The 23,403-nt window shown below is 38.1% G+C and overlaps 1 protein-coding gene and 1 pseudogene across 1 annotated transcript in view; both read right to left on the reverse strand.

Moving 5' to 3' along the window:
- Positions 1-1,481: 1,481 nt before the first annotated feature.
- On the reverse strand, positions 1,482-16,772 carry LOC149749338 (nephrocystin-1 pseudogene; annotated as a pseudogene).
- Positions 16,773-16,890: 118 nt separating this feature from the next.
- SNX4 (sorting nexin 4) overlaps positions 16,891-23,403 on the reverse strand; it is a 62,188-nt gene continuing 55,675 nt past the window's right edge. Inside the window, exons 12-14 of the mRNA XM_022567805.3 lie at positions 22,253-22,398; positions 20,850-20,964; positions 16,891-18,057 (exon numbers count right to left, since the gene is read on the reverse strand). Of these exons, the coding sequence (XP_022423513.1) occupies positions 18,010-18,057; positions 20,850-20,964; positions 22,253-22,398 (309 nt within the window). The 3' untranslated portion in view covers positions 16,891-18,009. The remainder of the gene's footprint in view (positions 18,058-20,849; positions 20,965-22,252; positions 22,399-23,403) is intronic.

Below are 23,403 nucleotides of genomic sequence, written 5' to 3' on the forward strand. Positions count from 1 at the left end.
ACTCCATGAATCAGAATCCCAAGAATCTTAACTTTTCTTTCTTTCAAATTTTGACTCCCACTAATGAGATCAACGAAAGTCCATTATGTTAACAAGTCATAAATTTCACCACTGAAAATTCATTCATTTCTACTGACATTTATTATAGTCAGTAGGAAAGATCAGGAATTGATTTCAAGGGAATGAATGCCTTGGCTCTTATCACCACTTTTAACCAGAAAATACACCTCTCAACCATTCTCTTGAAATTTAGCAACTCTGGGAAGCATTATCCGCTTGATGCCTCCAGAGGGAATCTACCCTTCATTTGGCCTCTCTGAGCATCAGGTGGTTGATTGTACAGTATTAATTTGTTCTCACAATAATTCTGTTCTTTGGAGAAACTCTTAAATCACTCTCTCTCTCCCTCTCTCCGCCCTGCCCCCCACCAAACTGGCAGCTCAGGAGTAGGGAAAGAAAGGGCAGGGCAGCCAGGACAGGCACCGAAAGGTCCTAACCTCCACACTGGCCCACAGCAATTTTCAGTGGGCTCCCATGCTGCCCCTTGGCCTGGGGATGGCCCTGAGTTTCCGGCCTCAGATATCTGACAAGAATCTGTCATTTTGTAGCCTCGATGTGCTGCTGGCTACCTTTCTGTACTTTTGATAGCTTTTCCCTTTGAACAAGCAAAATATGGCTATGCTCACCTTGTGGGCAGAGGTGAGGGGGTGGGGATGAGTAAAATGTAGGCAGTTCTAAATAGTAGGTCATTGCCAAATTATTTTAAAACCAGCATGGGGATCTAATCAGACATGGATGTGCTAGGATACACCTCCATTCCTGCATCAGCCGCTCCCTGGGTTACACACTCTGCTCCCCACTCTCAGTCCCTTTTCATTTTTATTTTTTTCTGATTTCCCCTACATTTCACAACACAAAGTTTATTAGCAAAATCATATATTTAATATATTCTGGGTCCTAGACTCTTATCAAATATATCATTTGCAAATATCTTCTCCTATTCTGTGGATTATATTTTCACTTTCTTAAATAGTCATAAATTTAGCTTTTGATAAAATCTTGCTTTCATACAAATCTATAGATACAGTTAACTTAAATTTGTTACTTGGCATTACATACAGAATGGACAGACAACAAGGTCCTACTGCATAGCAGAGGGAACTATATCCAATATCCTATGATAAGCCATAATGGAAAAGAATATAAAAAAGAGTGTATATATTGGGCTTCCCTGGTGGCGCAGTGGTTGAGAGTCCGCCTGCCGATGCAGGGGACACGGGTTTGTGCCCCGGTCCGGGAAGATCCCACATGCCGCAGAGTGGCTGGGCCCGTGAGCCATGGCCACTTAGCCTGCACGTCCGGGGCCTGTGCTCCGCAACGGGAAAGGCCGCAACAGAGAGAGGCCCACGTACCGCAAAAAAAAAAAAAAGTATATATATATATATATATATATATATATATATATATATATATATGTATAACTGAGTCACTTTGCTATACAGAAGAAATTAACACAACATTGTAAATCAACTATACTTCAATAAAAAAAAAGAAACAGACTCACAGATATAGAGAACAAACTAGTGGTTACCAGTGGGGAGAGGCAAGATAGGGGTAGGGGATTAAGAGGCACAACTATTAAGTATAAAATAAATAAGCTACAAGGATATATTGTACAGCACAGGGAATATAGCCAGTATTAATGACTTTAAATGGAGTATAATCTTTAAAACTTGTTAATCACTATATTGTACACCTGAAACTTTCATAATATGGTAAATCAACTATACTCATAAAAAAGAAAAAGAAAAACAAAACAAAAATTTGTTAGCTGGTTTGTGAAAAAAAATTCTCTTTAAATTTAGATATAACAGTATTCCTTATAAAAATTTACTTCATTGTATTAACACATATTCAAATTATCAGATAAATATTTCTTATAGAATGTGGCCTGAACAAAAAAGAATAAAGCCTAAGTTGTGATGGGACAGTTTCTTCTGATTTTCTCACGCGATGCAGGTTGTCATGGAGGGTCTATCAGATTCAGCAGGAAGTGGAAGGTCAAGGGGCACCACTGTCAGGCTGCATTCTTTCTTATTTCACCCAAGAAGTCATAGGTCTGCTCTGAAATGCCGAAAGGTTCATGGAGCCCCGCTGGTGACAGCAGAGCCTGGAGGGCGCCCTCGTTTTCTTGGTTTTGCTTGAGCAAGTCGGCGATGACCTTCCATTGGGCAGCCTCGGTCTCCTCCTCTGCCCACCTGAACGGGGGCAGGAGCGCGGAGTGGAGGAGGGGGAGCGTGCGGCGTGGTAAACCAGGAGGAACACGGCCTTCAGTAGCTCCTTGTCTCTCTTCTCTGATCTTTTTAATGTACTCTCTTTCTCAGCCCAGGAACTCCTGAGTGCATCCATTATGTCGGGCTGCTCCAAGAGCTTGGGGAAGGTGGCCAGCACTGGATTACTAATTAAATCAGCACTGTGCATGCTCATCCTGTCTTTCAGGAGCACATCTCCAGGAATCTGGCAATAAAATATCAACAAATGAACGGAGCACATACTTCCAATTAATGTTTCCGGCAGTAGACTTAGCATGTTCCTTGATCTTCTGTTCAAAGATCTCAGTTTTACTAGAAGTTGAGGCTGCCTTCTCACTGTCATCATCTATGGAAAACACTACCATGTGCCCTTTTGGATACTGAAGGGTCCACTTCAACACCTTTTTCATAAGGGGTGCCTCCATTCAAGAAGAGTTCATAAGGTTTTGCTGGAATAGGAATTCCACTGGCATGAAAAAGTTTAAGAAACACCCAGCCACAACTTAATTCTCCTCTTTCACCAGTTGAATTGTGAATATAAGAAATTCCAAGTTCAAATAATATTCCAAGATCTGGAGAAGAAGAATTGGACCTGATGAAACAGTCACCATCAAGCAAGCAGGGCAAGATGCCAGTAACCTGGGAGAAAAGGTCCATGTTTTGGGTTTCTTAGGTTGCCACGTGGCCCTGACTGTATGAATGTTGCTCAGAACCTTATTGCCGTCAAACAGACAGAAGCACACGTGTCTGCTCAGAACCTGGATGCTCACTCCTGGGAGAGGAATCATCTTACAGCTCCAGAGGGTCAGAATCAAGGAAACCCGTTTTAGCATCCCACATTAGATCTCTGAAGGCCAGTTGTGAAGTAGTGAGCTCTGGTTGTAAGAAGTAACTTGCTCGAAATTGATCCCCTTGCTCTAGAAGCTGGAAGGGGGTGGAAGGCCTGAACCCGGCAGGAATAGCTCCCATCGTGGTCAATACGTCGACGGTGTTAATCTGCTCTGAGATGGCTTTTCGGACTGCACTCCAATGAGAATCGGTTCTTTGTTTAACTTCTGCTCCTTCTGCCATTTCTACCTCTACATCTTCTTCACTCCCTTCTTCGCTAGACTCCTGGCCTTCTTCTTTATTATAGGGCTCCAAGTCTGTTCTGGGACTAAGACCTTTGTTTCCTTTGGCATTCTAGCCATCCACCAACCATCAGGGTTTTTTTCAATTATAAGGCGAATTTCCCCTTTCTTAAATGTAATGTCTCCGACTTGCTGAGCCATAAAATCTCCAACAGCAACGTATTCTCCACTTGTGGCCTCTTCATCATCTTCTTCTTCATCTTCTTCAGCAGAATTGTCATCGTCCTCTCCTTCAGTAAGTGCCCCAGTTTCAGCAACATTTTCTCTACTTATGGACACAGCAAGTTCCTGCAGTTGGTGGGTAAGCTTATCCAAAAGATTGTGTTCCTCCTCTTTCGTCTGATTGTAACTCCCAACAGGGGCAGGTTCATCAGCCTGTGAAATAATATAAGTTTTGCTTAATTTTTGAAGAGCATTTTTATTTTCATCTATTGCCTGTTTTAATTGGATACATCTTTGGTAAATATCTCGCCTTTTACTGGCTTCTAGAGCTCCTTTCAGTCGACTCTCAGAAAGCAAATCATCAAGCTGCTGCTTCAGCTCCTGACTGCGACGCTGCAGGAACTGGAGGGGATCGTGCTGCCACCTCGCCAGCATCTCCTTTGCCTCGGCCTCAGTCCCTTTTTGACCAGTTCTGCAGCAGGAGGCTCAGCCAGAGCCGCTATATGAAAATCCTCACAGGGCAACCCTTTCATAGATAACCAAGAGCTGACTTTTCCTTGTGAAGCACATGCTCAAACTGGAATTAGAACATGAAGTTCACTCATCATTGGAAATACACTATGTACCATTTTATGTAGGATATAAAACTTTATTTTGAAAAATTCCCACCAAGTTTATCTTACAGACGTACTCTTACATGAGCATAAAGATGAGGAAATTCATTGCATCATTTATAATGGTCCCAGACTGGAACCCACTCTCATTTCCACCAATGTGAGGCTAATAAATTATGGTCTATATGGAATACCACATGGCCAAAAAGAGATAGAGGTATATGTATTGACACGGAGCCCTCTTCGAGCTATAGTAAGTATGCGTGGTATACTCCCCTTTGTGTGTGTGCAGGGGTGTATGCACATGCGTGTGACAATTTCTGGAAGGATACGCAGGAACCCAACAAGAGTGGTTACCTCTGTGGAGAGGAACAGGGAGACTGACGGATGGGAAATGAGAGAGAACGACCCAACTTTTCATGTATAGGCCTTTAGCACCATTCTAAAAAATTTTTTAACCATCTCCATATATTAACTTAAAAAAACATTTTAACATTCTCTTGAAATGTCAAATATGAATTTCACAATCTACAAGAAACTTTGATATGTTCTTTAACATTTACATTTATAATACTATGGGATCCTTGATTTTAATACAGTCTTTGATTTGACCTCTTTTACTTCCCTGGGTGGGGATGGGGAAACAGAATTTGGCTTTTTTTTTTTGCCTTTATGTGCTTATTGTGTATTCTCTGCCTTTTTCTCTGCTTATTATATATTAGGAGGAAGAAGGAATTATTTTTACCTTTTTATTACACATATTCTGAATTAGCTACTGCCTCACACTATTTCTCCTTTCTTCATCTTGTCACATAAAGGAGCACAGCATTTACACTCCATGCAGTGTTCCTCACTGTGGTTACTGGAAACCATCACTTTAAGACATTATCTATTAATAAGTGGGGAGGGGCAGATGTGGACACTGCCCTTTCATTTCAGTATGCTGTAGCCATATTTTGCTGATAGCCTAATTCCTGATACTTATTTGTTTTAATCTTCTGACTTTTAGTTAAAATTCTTTTGCGAGCCACATTTGGAGGGGAGATGTGTGCTTTTGTCAATTTCATTACCCATGTCCATATTCATTCCCAGGGTATTGTGCTGTCTAGTACATGTACCAACTTTTTAAAAAAATTGGTGTATAGTTGATTTACTATGCTGCCAATCTCTGCTGTACAGCAAAGTGGCTCAGTTATACACATACATTCTTTTTTCTAATATTCTTTCCCATTACGGTTTATCCCAGGAGACTGGATATAGTTCCCTGTGCTATACAGTAGGACCTTGTTTACCCATTCTAAATGTAATAGTTTGCACCTACCAACCCCAAACTCCCAGTCCATCCTTCTCCATCCTCCCCTCCCCCTTGGCAACCACAAGTCTGATCTGTGTGTCTGTGAGCCTGTTTCTGTTTTGTAGGTAGATTCATTTGTGCCATATTTTAGACTCCACATAAAAGTGATATCATATGGTATTTGTCTTTCTCTTTCTGACTTACTTCACTTAGTATGATAATCTCCAGTTGCATCCGTGCTGCTGCAAATGGCATTATTTTGTTCTATTTTATAGCTGAGTAGTATTCCATTGTATATCTGTAGTACATGTACCAACTTTGGTAAAGTTCCTATTGGGCCGTGTTGTCTGAGGTAGTGATTACTGTTACTTTTCTTTTGGTTGCAAAGCAGTTTGGTGTAGAGTGATATCTTTTCACAAATATTATTCCTATCTGCAGGTATTTAATTAACAATTAAAAATTAAATAGTATATACTTATATTCAATTTCCTGTGATAAACCATAATGGAAAAGAATATGAAAAAGAATGTATATATAACTGAATCACTTTGCTGTACAGTACAAATTAATACAACATTGTAAACTATACGTCAATAAAATAAATTTAAAAAAAAGTAAATAGTACTTAAAGGTTTATGGTATAAAATAAAATAAGATGGGATAGTGAGTGAGAGTATGGATGAAATGTGATTGGCCATGTCAGTAATTGTTGGGGCTGGATGAGGGGTACATGGAGATTCATTGTATTTTGCTCTACACTTTTGAATATGTTTGAGAATTTCCATAATAAAATGTTAAAAGATTTATCGTATAAAATAGCTGCCCCTTGCCTCACTTCCACCTATTCCCCATTCCTCAGTCCCTTCAATTCTTTTTGCCATTTCTTTGGACATTTATCTTCCTATTTCTTAACAATGCTTCTGGTACTATGTCTTGATTTATCAAGACATACTAGATGAGTATTTGCTCTCTTAACCTGCCCTCCCAAACAACTGCTATAGTTGTTAGCACCATGTTTGGATAAGCTGAGTGTCCTATTTCCATTATTATAATCATGTAAATATTTTAACTTCAGAGCCAGGTAGTATATTGATTATGATTCTCTTCTTACAAAACATTTCTTTTTCTCCTGAATATTACAATAGACTTGTTTTTATTGCTTATTTTTCTTTCTAGCTACGGCTAAAACATCCCACTCCAATAGCCTCCAAATACAACATTCCACACTTGTCAAATCTATACAGAAGCCTACAATTCCAACTTTTCTCAGGTGTTCTGCCTCCTGGAGCTCCCCATCTCTAGCTCACCTTTGGATACTGCCTTCCCAGGACTCCTTCTGACCTTATCCTGGGTGTACCTGTCATCTCCCTTCTATGCTGGATCTTCTTTTTCTGTATCCCATGTTGTCCTGATTTTTCATCAATGCTCCTGCTTTGGTGAACCACATCCTTCAATAGCTTCTTTTTTTTTTTCACATCTTGATTGGACTATAAATGCTTTACAATGTTGTGTTAGTTTCTGCTTTATAACAAAGTGAATCAGCTATATATATACATATATCCCATTATCCCCTCGCTCTTGCGCCTCCCTCCCACCCTCCCTACCCCACCCCTCTAGGTGGTCACAAAGCACCGAGCTGATCTCCCTGTGCTATGCAGCAGTTTCCCACTACCCATCCATTATACATTTGGTAGTATATACGTCAATGCTACTCTCTCACTTCATCCCAGCTTCCCCGTCCCCCCCCACCCTGTGCCCTCAAGTCTGTTCTCTACATCTGCATCTTTATTCCTGCCCTGCCACTAAGTTCATCAGTACCGCTTTTCAAAATTCCATATATATGTGTTAGCATATGGTATTTGTTTTTCTCTTTCTGACTTACTTCACTCTGTATGACAGATTCTAGGCCCATCCACCTCACTACAAATAACTCAATTTCGTTCCTTTTTAGGGCTGAGTAATAAATATTCCATTGTATGTATGTGCCACATCTTCTTTATCCATTCATCTGTTGATGGACACTTAGGTTGCTTCCATGTCCTGGCTATTGTAAATAGACCTGCAATGAACATTGTCCTACATGTATCTTTTTGAATTATGTTTTTCTCAGGGTATATGCCCAGTAGTGGGATTGCTGGGTCATATGGTAGTTCTATTTTTAGTTTTTTAAGGAACCTCCATACTGTTCTCCAGAGTGGCTGTATCAATCCACATTCCCAACAACAGTGCAGGACGGCTCCCTTTTCTCCACACCCTCTCCAGCATTTGTTGTTTGTAGATTTTTTGATGATGGCCATTCTGACCGGTGTGAGCTGATACCTCACTGTGGTTTTGATTTGCATTTCTCTAATGATTAGTGATGTTGAGCATCTTTTCATGCATTTGTTGACCATCTGTATATCTTCTTTGGAGAAATGTCTATTTAGCTCTTCTGCCCATTTTTGGATTGGGTTGTTTGTTTTTTTGCTATTGAGCTGCATGAGCTGCTTGTATATTTTGGAGATTAATCCTTTGTCAGTTGCTTCATTTGAAAATATTTTCTCCTATTTGTAGGGTTGTCTTTTCGTCTTGTTTATGGTTTTCGTTGCTGTGCAAAATCTTTTAAGTTTCATTAGGTCCCATTTGTTTATTTTTGTTTTAATTTCCCTTACTCTAGGAGCTGGGTCAAAAAGGATCTTGCTGTGATTTATGTCATAGAGTGTTCTGCCTATGTTTTCCTCTAAGGGTGTTATAGTGTCTGGTCTTACATTTAGGTCTTTAATCCGTTTTGAGTTTATTTTTGTGTATGGTGTTAGGGAGTGTTCTAATTTCATTCTTTTACATGTAGCTGTCCAGTTTTCCCAGCACCACTATTGAAGAGACTGTCTTTTCTCCATTGTATATCCTTGCCTCCTTTGTCATAGATTAGTTGACCATAGGTGCGTGGGTTTATCTCTGGGCTTTCTATCTTGTTCCATTGATCTATGTTTCTGTTTTTGTGCCAGTACCATATTGTCTTGATTACTGTAGCTTTGTAGTATAGTCTGAAGTCAGGGAGCTGGATTCCTCCAGCTCCACGTTTTTCCCTCAAGACTGCTTTGGCTATTTGGGGTCTTTTGTTGTCTCCATACAAATTTTAAGATTTTTTGTTCTAGTTCTGTAAAAAATGCCATTGGTAATTTGATAGGGATTGCATTGAATCTGTAGATTGCTTTGGGTACTATAGTCATTTTCACAATATTGATTCTTCCAATCCAAGGACATGGTATATCTCTCCATCTGTTGGTATCATCTTTAATTTCTTTCATCAGTGTCTTATAGTTTTCTGCATACAGGTCTTTTGTCTCCCTAAGTAGGTTTATTCCTAGGTATTTTATTCTTTTTGTTGCAGTGGTAAATGGGAGTGTTTCCTTAATTTCTCTTTCAGATTTTTCATCATTAGTGTATAGGAATGCAAGAGATTTCTGTGCATTAATTTTGTATCCTGCAACTTTACCAAATTCATTGATTAGCTCTAGTAGTTTTCTGGTGGCATCTTTAGGATTCTCTATGTATAGTATCATGTCAGCAAACAGTGACAGTTTTACTTCTTCTTTTCCAATTTGTATTCCTTTTATTTCTTTTTCTTCTCTGATTGCTGTGGCTAGGACTTCCAAAACTATGTTGAATAATAGTGATGAGAGTGGACATCCTTGTCTTGTTCCTGATCTTAGAGGAAATGCTTTCAGTTTTTCACCATTGAGAATGATGTTTGCTGTGGGTTTATCGTATATGGCCTTTATTATGTTGAGGTAGGTTCCCTCTATGCTCACTTTCTAGAGAGGTTTTATCATAAATGGGTGTTGAATTTTGTGAAAAGCTTTTTCTGCATCTATTGAGATGATCATATGGTTTTTATTCTTCAATTTGTTAATATGGTGTATCACATTGATTGATTTGCATATATTGAAGAATCCTTCCATCCCTGGGATAAATCCCACTTGATCATGGTGTATGATCCTTTTAATGTGTTGTTGGATTCTGTTTGCTAGTATTTTGTTGAGGATTTTTGCATCTATATTCATCAGTGATATTGGTCTGTAATTTTCTTTTTTTGTAGTATCTTTCTCTGGTTTTGGTATCAGGGTGATGATGGCCTCATAGAATGAGTTTGGGAGTGTTCCTTCCTCTGCAGTTTTTGGAAGAGTTTGAGAAGGATGGGTGTTAGCTCTTCCATAAATGTTTGATAGAATTCGCCTGTGAAGCCATCTGGTCCTGGACTTTTGTTTGTTGGAAGATTGGTTTTTTTTTTTGTTTTTTTTTTTGCGGTACGCGGGCCTCTCACTGCTGTGGCCTCTCCCATTGTGGAGCACAGGCCCCGGACGCGCAGGCTCAGTGGCCATGGCTCATGGGCCTAGCCGCTCTGCGGCATGTGGGATCTTCCCAGATTGGGGCACGAACCTGTGTCCCCTGCATTGGCAGGCAGACTCTCAACCACTGCGCCACCAGGGAAGCCCTGTTGGAAGATTTTTAATCACAGTTTCAATTTCATTACTTGTGATTGGTCTGTTCATATTTTCTATTTCTTCCTGGTTCAGTCTTGGAAGGTTATACCTTTCTAAGAATTTGTCCATTTCTTCCATGTTGCCCATTTTATTGGCATAGAGTTGCTTGTAGTAGTCTCTTAGGATGCTTTGTATTTCTGATGTGTCTGTTGTAACTTCTCCTTTTTCACTTCTAATTTTATTGATTTGAGTCCTCTCCCTCTTTTTCTTGATGAGTCTGGCTAATGGTTTACCAATTTTGTTTATCTTCTCAAAGAACCAGCTTTTAATTTTATTGATCTTTGCTATTGGTTTTTTTTTGTTTCTATTTCATTTATTTCTGATCTGATCTTTATGATTTCTTTCCTTCTGCTAACTTAGGGCTTTGTTTGCTCTTCTTTCTCTAGTTCCTTTAGGTGTAAGGTTAGATTGTTTGAGATTTTTCTTGTTTCTTGAGGTAGGCTTGTATAGCTATAATCTTCCCTCTTAGAACTACTTTTGCTGCATACCATAGGTTTTGGATTGTCGTGTTTTCATTGTCATTTGTCCTTCTAGAGAACTTTTAATTTCAGTTATTGTGTTGTTCATCACAGTTTGTTTGCTCTTTAGTTCTTCTAGATCCTTGTTAAATGTTTCTTGTATTTTCTCCATTCTGTTTCTGAGATTTTGGATCATGTTTACTAACATTACTCTGAATTCTTTTTCAGGTAGGTTGCCTATTTCGTCTTCATTTATTTGGTCTTGTAGGTTTTTACCTTGCTGCTTCGTCTGTAACATATTTTTTTGTCATTGCATTTTTTTTTTGGATGGATGGGCCTGTGTTCCTGTCTTACTGGTTGTTTGGCCTGAGGCATCCAGCACTGGAGTTTTCAGACAGTTGGGGAGAGCTGGGTCTTGGTGCTGAGATGAGGACCTCTGGGAGGCCTCACTCCAATTAATATTCCCTGGGGTCTGAGGTTCTCTGTTAGTCCAGCAGTTTGGACTCAGAGCTCCCACCACAGAAGCTCAGGACCAACCTCTGGCCTGGGAACCAAGACCCCACAAACCGTGTGGTGTGGAAAAAAAAAAAAGAAGAAAAAAGGAGCAATACAATAACAAAGAATAAAAAACAAAATAAAATTAGAAAGCTAAAAAATATATTAGGAAAATTAAAAATATAATTGAAACAACTGCAACAAGGTAAAATAAAACCAGAACAGAAAAAACAAAATGGGGGGGCGGGAACAAGCCAAAAGGAGCAGAAAAATAACAAAGTATAAAGAATAAAATAAAATTAGAAAAATAAAAGATTAGAAAAAATAAAAATATAAATGAGTCAACAACAATGAATCAACAAGGTAAAATAGAACCCCAGTCTAAAAGAGGAAAAAAGAAAAAAAGAAAAAGAAAAGCCTTGGCTATGGGGGGTGGAGTTTAGGTGGCAGGGAACTTATGCAGGGGCGGTGTTTAGGGTGGGTGGGACCTAGGCGGGTGGGGGGTGACGTTTGAGCATGGGGCGGGGCCTAGGCTCAGGACCTAAGCAGCTGGAAAAGGCCTTGGGGCCAGGGGCTTAGGCAGGGCAATGTTTAAGTGTGGGGCAGGGCCTCTGCTTAGGACCTGCGCCAAAGCGGATAGGCAGCACGTCCAAAGGAGGGCCTCTGGAGTGTGAAGTTCTGGAGTTTGGACGTAGGGCCCTGCGTGAGGTTGTCTGGGTGTGGTTTAGGCCAAGCACGGTTGGAGGGGGTCTCTGAGTGTAGAGGTAGGGCCCTGGGTACGGGTGTAGGGGTGGAGCTTGGGCTCTGTGCAGCAGGAGGGAGGCTCCAAGGGCAGAGGATTAGGCCCGGGAGCCCAACAGACTCCCCAGTGCCTAAGGGGACAGGAAAAGCACTGGCCCCGTTCCCTTCCATTCCTTCGTGCCCCTCCCCCACTGTCTCCCCCAGGGTCTCCCCCATCCCCGCTGGACCCCTAACCGTGGGTGGGTCCCACTGGGTGTAGGAACTCCTCCTCTCCCCCAGCCACCTGTCAGGGTGCCGGTCCCATAGGTCCGGCCTTTACTTTTGCTCCCCATCCCTCCCTCCCACTCCCTCAGGACCCATGGGCAGAGGATCAGGCCCGGGATCTCAGCAGACTCCCGGGGGCCCAAGTGGGCAGGGGAAACCTGGCCACGCTCCCCTTTGATCCTCTGCCCTCCCAATGGTCCCCCAATTTCCCCCTTTGGACATGGGATCCCTTCCCCTCCCCCAGCGACCCCTCAGGGGCACCAGTCCTGTCCTGCCTCCACTTCGCCTCCCCCTCACTCCACCCCACCCCACCCGTCCTACCCAGTTGCTGGGGGTTCCTCCTAAGGGGACCCTTAGGTGTCTGTGGTCCCCCGCTGGTGCCTGGTAGGTGCCCTAGTTGTGCCGAGAGGCGAATTCCGCGTCCTCCTAGTCTGCCATCTTGACTCCGCCCCTCCAATAGCTTCTTTAGACAGAGTGTATAGGAAGAGAATTTTTTGAGACTGCATATCCAAAAATGTCTTTGTTCTGCCTCACACTTGATTGACAGTTTGGCTGTCAAGTTGGAAATAACTTTTCTCCAGAATTCTGAAGGATTACTCTATTCTCTTCTGGCATCCAAGAACTTTTGCTATTGAGAAGCCTGATGCTGTTCTGATGGCATTTTTATATTAAATGTTTTCCTGGCGACTTTTATTCATCTGAAATTTCATGGTAATGTGCAGTGGTGGCCTCCTAAGCATATGGAGAAAGGGTCAGGACCCGGGCATCTCACTGCTCTTGGTATAGGCTTTCCACCAGCCCCTCCCCACACCCAACTCCACACTTGTTCCTTCTTACCAGTGTACCTGTTTCCTCTAATTCCTGAGTCTTTCTTGGACTCTGCTGTGCAAATCTGCTTTCTCATTAGTAGCCCCAGCTATAGGCACATAAGTTTGAGCTGCCACCGTTTTGCTTATTCAATTAATACTCCTCCATCTTTTTATCTTCCAAAATTTTGTGAACATTTCTTGTACACAGTGTCTCTTGTTTCCTTTGTCTTTAATGGTACTCAAAAAAAAATTTTTTTTCCTTACTGCCATTTTAGAGGAATTTTGAGAAGGTACAAAGATAAACCCAAAGCACAGTCTAAATCACTATAGTATTTAATAGGAAATCTTCTACAATATTTGATGAAAGCCTCATTGATGCTATTTTTGTTATTACCATATTATTGAATTTCCATCTTAATTTCTGCATAATTACCCATATACTCTTTATCATTAAAGCTTAACATAAAATTTGCTTTTGATATAAACTTGCAAACTTGAAATTGTACTAAGAAATTGGTATTACCTAATTCCCTCCCTTCCTTCCCTTTTTTTGTATAACTGCTGAATTTTTGTATATTTTCTAAATAACTGTACCAAAATAGATGTTTGGCCAGGCCACTGGCTTAATAGCTAGTAATATTCCACATTATATAAATATATATATTTCGTTAACACCTCACTACTCAAAGTATAACCAGTAGCACTGACAGTATCTGGGAACTAGTTAGAAATGCAGACTCTGAGGCTCCACTCTATCAAATCAGAATCTGTGTTTTAACTAGATCCCCACGTGATTCACAAACACATTAAAGTTGGAAAACTAATCTAGTATTTCACCATAGCGTGCCCCTCTCTCAGGTTTCCCCTTCTTGCTCCCATTCCCAGAAGTACCCAAGACATTTTCCTTTTAAATATCTTACAACTTGAGTATGATGAAAGTTACCTTTTCTATCCGTCCCCCATCCTCACGGGTCTGTCCCAGAGGGTCTCCTCCAGGTCTCTGCTCCTCCGAAAGGGACAAGCCTCGAAAAGTACACGCTCTAGAGCCATGTTACTTGGGTCCATTTAAACTCCAGCTCTAGTAGCTACAAGCTGTGGGACCTTGGGCAAGCACACCACTGCACTGTGCCTCAGTTTCAGGTGTAGCAGTAATAAGGATTTAATGCATGTTAGCTATCATCCTCTGAAATCAAGGCCTTAACAACTGAATATTTAGGAATTTCTCCGTATCTTCTGCTGATGGTGCTTCTATCACACAGGTGTGTGAAAGGATGTTTTATTCATTTGGACTTTTGCTACTGAATCAACTGGTTCCACCTTCATCTGGGTATGATTTTATAAATATTTGCTGAATCAACAGATTCCCCAAACCTTTTGGACTTGTGGAGTGCCCAGGAAGTGAACATACTTCCTGTTAGAGCTTTAAGAATGAGGGATCCATCTTCTTCAAGGTTCAACAAATATTCTGAGAAAAATGAGCACAGGGAACAATAGGGGAGGGAGATAGGTGAAGGGAGAAAGCCAGAGGAATTTCAGCATTGGTGGGAAGAGAGGGGGAAATGGGGACAGATATTGTCTAGAGGGCAATTGTCTAGTGATGGACTTAACTTTCCCAACTTTAAGTATGATGATGGCTGGAGGTTTTCCACAGATGCCCTTTATCAGACTGTTTCCTTCTATTCCTAGTTTCCTGAGTTTTATCATGAATCAGTGTTGAATCTTGTCAAATGCTTTGTCTACATGTATTGAAATGATCATGAAGTATTTCCTTTATTCTGTTAATATGGTGCTTATAGTTATTGACTTTTAATTTTAAACTAACCTTTCATTCTGCAATAAACTCTACTTGCTCATAAGGTATTATGCTCTTTACATATTGCTGGATTCAATTACCTAATAGTTTAATGATTTTTGCATCTATGTTCATGATATATATTGATACGTCACTTTCTTTCCTTGAAATGTCTTTCACCAGTTTTGGTATTAGAGTAATACTTGTTCTCATTTTTTCAAAAAGTTGGGAAAAGTATTCCCTTTTCCCTATTTTCTGAAAAGTTATGTAGAATTAAAGCTTTTCTTCCTTCAATATGTGATAGAATTCACCAATAAAGCCATGTGGACCTGAAGTTCTTTTGCAGGAAAATTTCTGATAATAAATTTCTTTGATATAAGGCTATTTACATTTTCTGTCTCATATCAGTTTTAGAAAGCTATTATTTTTCAAGAAATTTGATGACTTCATCTAATTTATTGGTTAAAATTTGTCCATTATTATCCTTTTAATGACTGTAAGATCTATAATAACATCCCCAATTTCATTCCTGATAGGGATAATCTGTGCTTTTTCTTTTTCCACTGAGTTTTGCTAGAGGTTTAACTTTATTACTCTTCTCAAAGAACGAACTTTTTTGGCTGTGTTAACTCTATGATTTACCTGTTTTCAGTATCACTGATTTTTGCTCTTACTTTTAATATTTCTTTCTTCTACTTACTTTGAATTTATTTATTTATTTAATTTTGGCTGCGTCGGGTCTTCATTCCTGTGCGCAGCCTCTCTCTAGCTGTGGCGAGCAGGGGCTACTCTTCGTTGAGGTGTGTGGACTTATTGCAGTGGCTTCCCATTGCAAAGCATGGGTTCTAAGCGTTTGGGCTTCAGTAGCTGTGACGTGTGAGCTCGGTAGTTGTGGCTCGTGGGCTCCAGAGTGCAGGCTCAGTAGTTGTGGCACATGGGCTTAGCTGCTCCACGGCATGTGGGATCTTCCCAGACCAGGGATCGAACCTGTGTCCCCTGCATTGGCAGGTGGATTCTTAACCACTGCACCACCAGGGAAGTCCTTACTTTGAATTTAATTTGCTCCTTTCCCCCCTAGTCCCTTCCTTCCTTTCAAATATATAAATATTTAAAGCTATATAATTTAGGAAGCAAGTACAATTTTTCTGATTTGGCCTTTTGTTATTTTAATTTTCAGGGTTACTAAACCTTGAAAGAAACTCCTAAATTTTTTTAGGGAAAAATTTTCAGGAGAATCAGTAAATTCTACCCTGGAGGAGAGTAAGCATATATATCTAAAAAATGATTATAAGGCTATAAAAAGCCTAGCATTCCTCTTACATAACTCTTGGTTTTTCATTCCATTCCAAGCTGGGTGTGTGTTTATTCTAAAGATGCTTGAATTTTAAGAACCCCCAGTTCCTTTGTTGGATGCTATGCTGTAATTACCAGTGACTCATTCATCAAGTTTTTGGATGTAAATGAAGGCTAGGTATAACTTCAGTTAATTTTAATGCTTTGACCACACTAACTGCATCACCAGTACATCGTCAAGATGAAATTTTCCTCTGTTACTAAGTGTTTACATTTATGTAATGAGTCTTCTTTCTTTAGTTATTGCTTATATTATCTTTTTATATTTATCTTTGGAGATCTAACTCACCCTTTAAATAATTCATTTTGAGTTCTGGTTTTTAAATACAGAAAAGGGTTAATGCATACAGATTTTCTTTATACTTATTATGAATAGTACTAAAAATGATTTCCATCATAAAATTTCATTAAGAGTTCTTTTTTAAGGAATTATTGTGCTATCAAATGAAACTTTTTCAAAATCAACCCATCAAGAAATTCCTACTTAAATATATATACAACCAAGTGAATATTTGTATATTTCAGAGAAGATCATCTTTTAAAACATAGGTATCAGTGGCCTTTTCAAATTAAGTTAGCTAGTAGAAAAAAAATCTAATACATTTTATATTTAGTCTAAGGTTAGGCTGGAAGAAAAGGCTTTTGATTTTTAAAGGCCAAGCTACTTTATTTCATGAGCCAAGAGATGATACAATTCAATGGAATGAAATGTGTACCTATCAAGATGACTTTTGCTTCTAACAATTTTATCTTTCTTTTGAAAAAAAAAGGGAGAATTTTTAAAATCATACATCATTTCAGCATCTTATTTTTAAAAAACCCAACACTTTGGCATAAGACAAATTTATACAATTAAACACTTCAAAATATAATATGGCATATATTATTTTTCCATGGGGCATCAGATGCTAATAGGTACTTTGTTAAAATAACAAAAATCATATGAAAATCAACACAATACTTCATTTATTTATTGTATAAGTTTGGCAAAGAGCACAAAACTTCAGCAACATTTTAAACATGTAAAAAAGTCAAATGCTGAACAGTACTGGAAATCTTTTTTTACGTAATTAGTAATAATGAGTACACATGCAGGGTTCTGCAAAGCTAGCAAAATACCAAGGGTGCTTGGCTTCTAAACATATACCACAAAAACACACACACAAAAGCAATATAATTTATCTTTACAAAAATTACAGCCAAGCAATAAAAAAGGATGTTAATAATGAAGATACTAACACGTATGTTCACTACATATATCTTATACCATGAAATGCTACACTTTGTACCCTGAAATGCCATGTGTAGAGAGCCAAGCAGAGTCAATCAATTTAGGCTCATCACTGAGGTTAAGAATTATCTGAGAATTTAATGCTTGTATGTAACATACTCAATGAAACCTTGCTATATACCAATTCCTAGATCACAACAATGTATTTTACTATATATCTGAGAAGTTGTGTCTTTGTTGGCAGTGTAAAATTTTTGACTAGTATCAAAATTCTGGTAAAACACACATTGAAGGCATTTTCTAGTGTATGCAATGTTTGGGGGCATTAAAGAATGTGGAAGAAATTCTTAGATTACACACTAAGTTTCTGCTGAGGTTTGTCAAACCAAACAGCTCAACTATAAGGCAAGGAAAATTAACCCCCTATAACAGATTAGTGGGTCTTACCAAATAAAGATAAGAATTCAATCTTAGGAAAAAACTCCCTACATAAGCAGATCTGAAACAGTGGGCACTAAAACGAACATCTAAAAATTACCTAACATCTTGATATTCAGTCATTGGTTCAGAAGCCTGACAATTTGTTGGTATATTTTATCTAATTAACATTTTTAGAATCAGCACCAGTCCCCAAAACCTCAAATTATAATATTTAATCTTCACTAAAATACACCCTTTTGTGCTAATATTAACACTACAATCAAATTAAAGAAAGCTGAATTTACTCAACTTATTATATTTTTGTGTATACTGGTAGCAACTTAAATTTTTTTATTTACTTGTGCTTCTGTTTTGGGGCACTTTGATTGAAGAGAAACTCATTTCACAGGATTACATCTTGCTAAAGCATTCCTTAGCATTGGTCCAAACTTGAATTCCCTTTAAAAACAAACAAATCAAAAAAAACAAAAACAAAAAAAAAACTTTTAAAATGTGATTTTGGAAGAATTCTGAAAGCCCAAGTATTTGGCTTACTGGTATGCTAAGTTTTACTTTTTGGGATAATTAACAAGTCCAGCAAATAGGACACTTCTTCTGGCAATAGCTAATATAAGTCAATGTCAAATACTTTTGAAAAAAGTAATAGAATCATTTGTTTGAGCCTATCTTCAAAACAGAAAGAACTCCTACAACTTCTTTTTGAAAAACTCATTTACTCTATTCATATCATTTCTATTTATAAACCAAACAAGTTCTCTAATATTTGAAACAAAAGAAAAAACTTATTAGTCTAATAATTAAATATAAATTAATGAATTATTAATTTATTAGTCTAATAATCAATATTTTGATAATTAAGTACTAAGTTATCAACTCCCTTTCAATGGTTATAGCAGGCAATTTAGCAAAAAACTAATATGCTATAATATAACTAACATGCTTAAACAAAAATGCATGTTTGAAACTGGGAAAAAGTGCATGTTCGTAAAAATGTAACAGTAAAATCTAGAAAGTGGTAGAAATAAAGGTATGTTTTCAATAAACAAGATATATATTTGCCAATAACTGCTAATTTATGAAGAAAGAATATTTTCTTTAATATTTAAGCATTAAAGTTTGTCAATATTTATTGAGGCTTCAAACAATAGGAAAAAAAATTACTCTTTTTAGCTTTTCTTCCTCCCTGATGGAATACAAAAAAAAAAAAAAACCCACAAAAATCTTTTAAAATGTCCCAGATTGCCTGGATAAAGTAGTATCTAATGGAGTATTCGTTGGTAGAATGGATAAGATAGATCTCATGTGCACTGTCCTAGTAAGACATCCATAAGACAGCAAATGAAAAAACAAAAGCTACACACTAGCACATATAATGCAATCCTGTTTTTGTGGGAAAGGAAAGTGTATATTTTCTAAATGACTGTATATGTACAAATGAGTCTGAAAAGATAAACATGAAGATGTAACAGTGTTGGGTTTTCAAAAAGGGATTTGGGGAAGGAGGAGGAGAATTTTTACTTAATATGCTTCTGGCTTATTTGAAATTTTTACAATGAGCATATATGTTATTTTTATAATTTTTTTAATTTAAAAAGATAAAATAACTTGAAATATATAGATACCCACATTTACCAAAAAAAGATGATGTTTATCTTGACTTCTCATACTTAATTTTAAGTTTCTAAAGAAAATAGCACTGTAGATTTTCAAATATAAGAATCTACTCCACTTAGGCAAGAAAATAAAACATCAAACACTGTAATACTGTTCCTAAGAAATAAGGTAAACATACACTCTTACTAATCTCATGTGAGTAAACTCTTGTTTACTCTAGTTATTATCTTAGGATACACCAGATACCCAACAGTGTGTCTGCACATACCTACAGTAATATCTTGTTTATCCAGAGATTACTTTTTAGCACCCCTCAACCCGCTCACCCTAAGCAAAGTGGCAGGGGGAAAGTCCTTTGAGCCATTACACAAAACCTGCATTCTTGGAAAAGAAGCAAATGGGAGATCACAGGAACCTATTAATGAATCTTTTATAGGAATAAAACAAAACCAACCCTAAAAACCTTTGTTTTCTGATCTTTCAGACCACCAAAGAGTTAAAAAGGCAGATTAGAAAGACGGTAAATGTGAAGCAGCAGAATGAGCTGATGGGGTGCCAGCAGCAGAACGAGCTGATGGGATGACAGCAGCAGAGACAAAAACACCCCAAACTACAATATATTCAAGCATCAGCATTTGCAGATTGATCAGTCATGGTTTTAACTTCCCTCAAGTGACCCCAAGATCTACAACATGAAGTAACTTACAATTTCATTGAGGCATAACTATAAATTTGGCCCAATGACTAATGTGTGAGTCTGTTGTTTCTGTCTCAAAACATCTTTGTTGTCTACTGCTATTTCTCGTCATACAAGTAAAAAGGGCTAAGAAAGTGACAGTTCCAAGCCAGAAAATACAAACTTTGGACAAATTAAAGCATAAGAGTGTTTGTATGAGTATGATTTTTTTCCCTCTAAGAATGTCTTAATAAATATGGGAATCCATCTTACTATGTGATATACTGAGATAAAGCATGTTAAATCGCTCAATAAATTGCGAAGTGCTAGAGAAATGTAAAGCGCGGGAATGACTGGTGGTCGCACAGGCAGATCCTGGGTTATGAAGAAGAGGTTAAGAAATATTTTGTATTTTGTTCTTACAACAGCGTTTTAGAAAGATCTCCATCACTGCCAAAACATTTATTTTAACCAGAATAAGCTTCAACGTCCTTGCCTTCTACTGAGATGTCAACTATGTGAAGGGTTTACTCTGACAACAAACCATAACGAAGCCACGGTTTCCCAAAATAACGCTGAAACCATTTTCCAGTCGAAGTATATATCACTGTTAGGAATGGTACTGTACTGCCCTGTCCAAGGGCAGTAACCCTGGGACATATAACCGAAGTACTGTCGTTAGTACATATTTTCACATACAAGTTATAAACGGGGCATACAAATTTGGAACTTTAGATGAGTAGAGACTTGGTAATTGATATTTTGATTATAACCCTTCTTTCAAAATTAAGTAGAGAAACTGGGAAACATTCTGGAAGAGGAGGAAAATGGACTTAAAAATGAAAATGATAAATACTTTGGTCCAAATAAGAAACCGATTTTAAAGAAATTTGCAGGCACTTCTGAATATACTTGTACCTTCACTGAAACCAAAACCTACCTTTTTGCACATACTGATCTGCATGACTGCATAGCTTATGAGGGCCTCCTTTAAATCATGGTTCTTTTGTTCTTTGAAGCGTTCAATATCAGCCCAAGCATTTTTGACAAATTCTCTGAAATAAAAGGTATAGTCATTATTATTATTATTCTTATTTAAATTAAGTAAACTACATATTATAAATTTGAATAACCACTTCTCATTTGAGTTGGGTTTTTGTCTATATAGAGGAAAAAGCTATTGCGTGTATAAGATAGTTCTATTTTTTCTCTTCCTAAAAATTACAGTGGGAGAAAAAGCATACAGTCATACACTCATCTACATTTTAATAATCTCTACTTTGCCACAAGAATTCCAGCTTCAAATTATTCCCATAAAACAGATGTAAATGGCTCCCTGAACCAGCTCATAAGCCTAACAGACGCCACATGAAGTTGCCTTCTTGGGGTCACTGGAAAACATACATTCTTTTCAACAAGATGGATTATGTATCACATTTATCATGTGCTTACTTTAAATGACAACTACAGTTTTTAAAATTCTGAGAGCAATTTGTCTTTTTTTTTTTTTTTTTTTTTTGGCTGCACCGCCTGGCATGCGGAACTTCCCTGACGAGGGATCGAACCCACACACCCTGCAGTGGAAGTGTGGAATCTTAACCACTGTCTTTTTAACTCTATTCATGAGAGTTTAGTTTGACTTACTTGATGCCGGAAGTTCTAAAAATTAACAAAATCACCTCCAAATCAGTGATACACTCTTGGTCTGCCTTGGTCTACTCAACAACTATCAGATGAAAACAACAATACGAAAAACGAGCCCAACAGTCATGGCAGACCTTTGAGAACTGAATTTCTAAAAATATTTATGGAATAATTACATTCCAAGCCCTATGCAAGGTGTTGGGACATAAGGATGAAAGAGACATAGTCACTGACTTTGAAGGGTTTGTAATTTAGCCAGGGACAGTCACACTGTACAACCAACCACCCAATACAAAACTGCCATGCAACAGTGGCATGAACCAAGTGCTATGACAGCCTGTGAGGATAAGAGAAAGCTTCACAAGAGAAGTAATGCAAAAGCTTGGCACTGGAGAATGATCAGGCTTTTAACTGACAGAAAAGGGCAGAGGGAATGTGCAAAGGATAGAAATCATGAAAAGTACAGGAAAATAATATTATGAAGCTTAGATACTTTCTTCTTCCTCTTTCCCTGACACTAAAACAACTGTTTCTATGCAACATGATTTTGGATTACTCAAATTTCTTAGGAATACTCAATCACTGCATTTTAGAAGAACAGGCTACATCCAGGGACACTGGTGAAGCTGGGAATGGTTATAAACAATCTGTCACAGAGTCTACATGTCTAGCCATGTTAAAACACCACAGCATTTTTACCTGCCTTCCTGATTTTTAGACTTAAGTTGTTGTTCTCCTTCATTTATTTGTTCTTCTAGCACCTTTATTCTGGCTTCTCTCTGCTCTGGAGTTTCTTGACCAAAGAGCTTGGTAGTCATTCCCTTCAAAGAAAATGTTCTTACGGTCTGAAATGAAATAGAAACAGATGAATGGATAAACAACACACATACACTGAAATATTATTCAGCCTTAAAAAGGAAGGAAATTCTGACACATGCTACACAACATGGATGAACCTTGAGGACATTGTGGTAAGTGAAATAAACCAGTCACAAAAAGACAAATACTGTATGATTCCACTTATATGAGGTATCCAAAGTAGTGAAATTCAGAGACAGAAAGTAGAATGGTGACTGCCGGGGGCTGGGTGGAGAGGGAAACTGACAGTTGATATTTAATAGGTACAGAGTTTCAATCTTGCAAGATGAAACAGTTCTGCAGGTTGGTTACACAACAATGTAAATGTACTTACCACTACTGAACTTTACCATTGAAAATGGTTAAGATAAAGATCTTATGTTCTGGATATTTTACCACAGTTATTATTTTTTTTCTAAAAAGGGGAAACAGCCATTTCCTCCCTAGCTCAGACAGAAAACACCACACAAGCCTTACAACCAGGGGGCTACTAATAAGATTTCTAACACTGGAAAATATGGAAGAATCAAAAAGGGAAAAATTTTAACTGAGCTTCTTCATCATATGGAAAACTTCTAGGTGACGTATTAGGCAAGTTACTTCTTTATGTTAGTGATATTTTTTCTAATTACTCTGTGATATAAAAAATAGATAAAATTCAACAGGCAACAGTGAAAATAAACTAAAGAAACTATTTAAAATCTGTGTAACTCACACTAAAACTTGGTATCTATTAGTAAAACAGGATGCCTAAATCTAAGCCTCAAGCTTCACTGCTTTACCATTTCCTTATTCTCCAGAGTTTACTGAGGGAAACACATTTAGGAGTAGAGAACCAAGCTCCCTGAAAATGGACTGGGAATTTCCCCCCTGGATTTTAAAAATAAATCAAGACAGTGTCTACCTGTTTCATGGTCAGAGGTCTTTTCCCACATATCTCTATGTGAGTAGCCCACAAGCACTTTCACAAGTAAAGTACTTGTTAACTATGA

The sequence above is a fragment of the Delphinapterus leucas genome, chromosome 4, assembly GCF_059928025.1.
Source record: "Delphinapterus leucas isolate spDelLeu-1000000601 "Yukka" chromosome 4, BTC_Dleu_Yukka2, whole genome shotgun sequence".
Classification (NCBI taxonomy): Eukaryota; Metazoa; Chordata; class Mammalia; order Artiodactyla; family Monodontidae; genus Delphinapterus; species Delphinapterus leucas.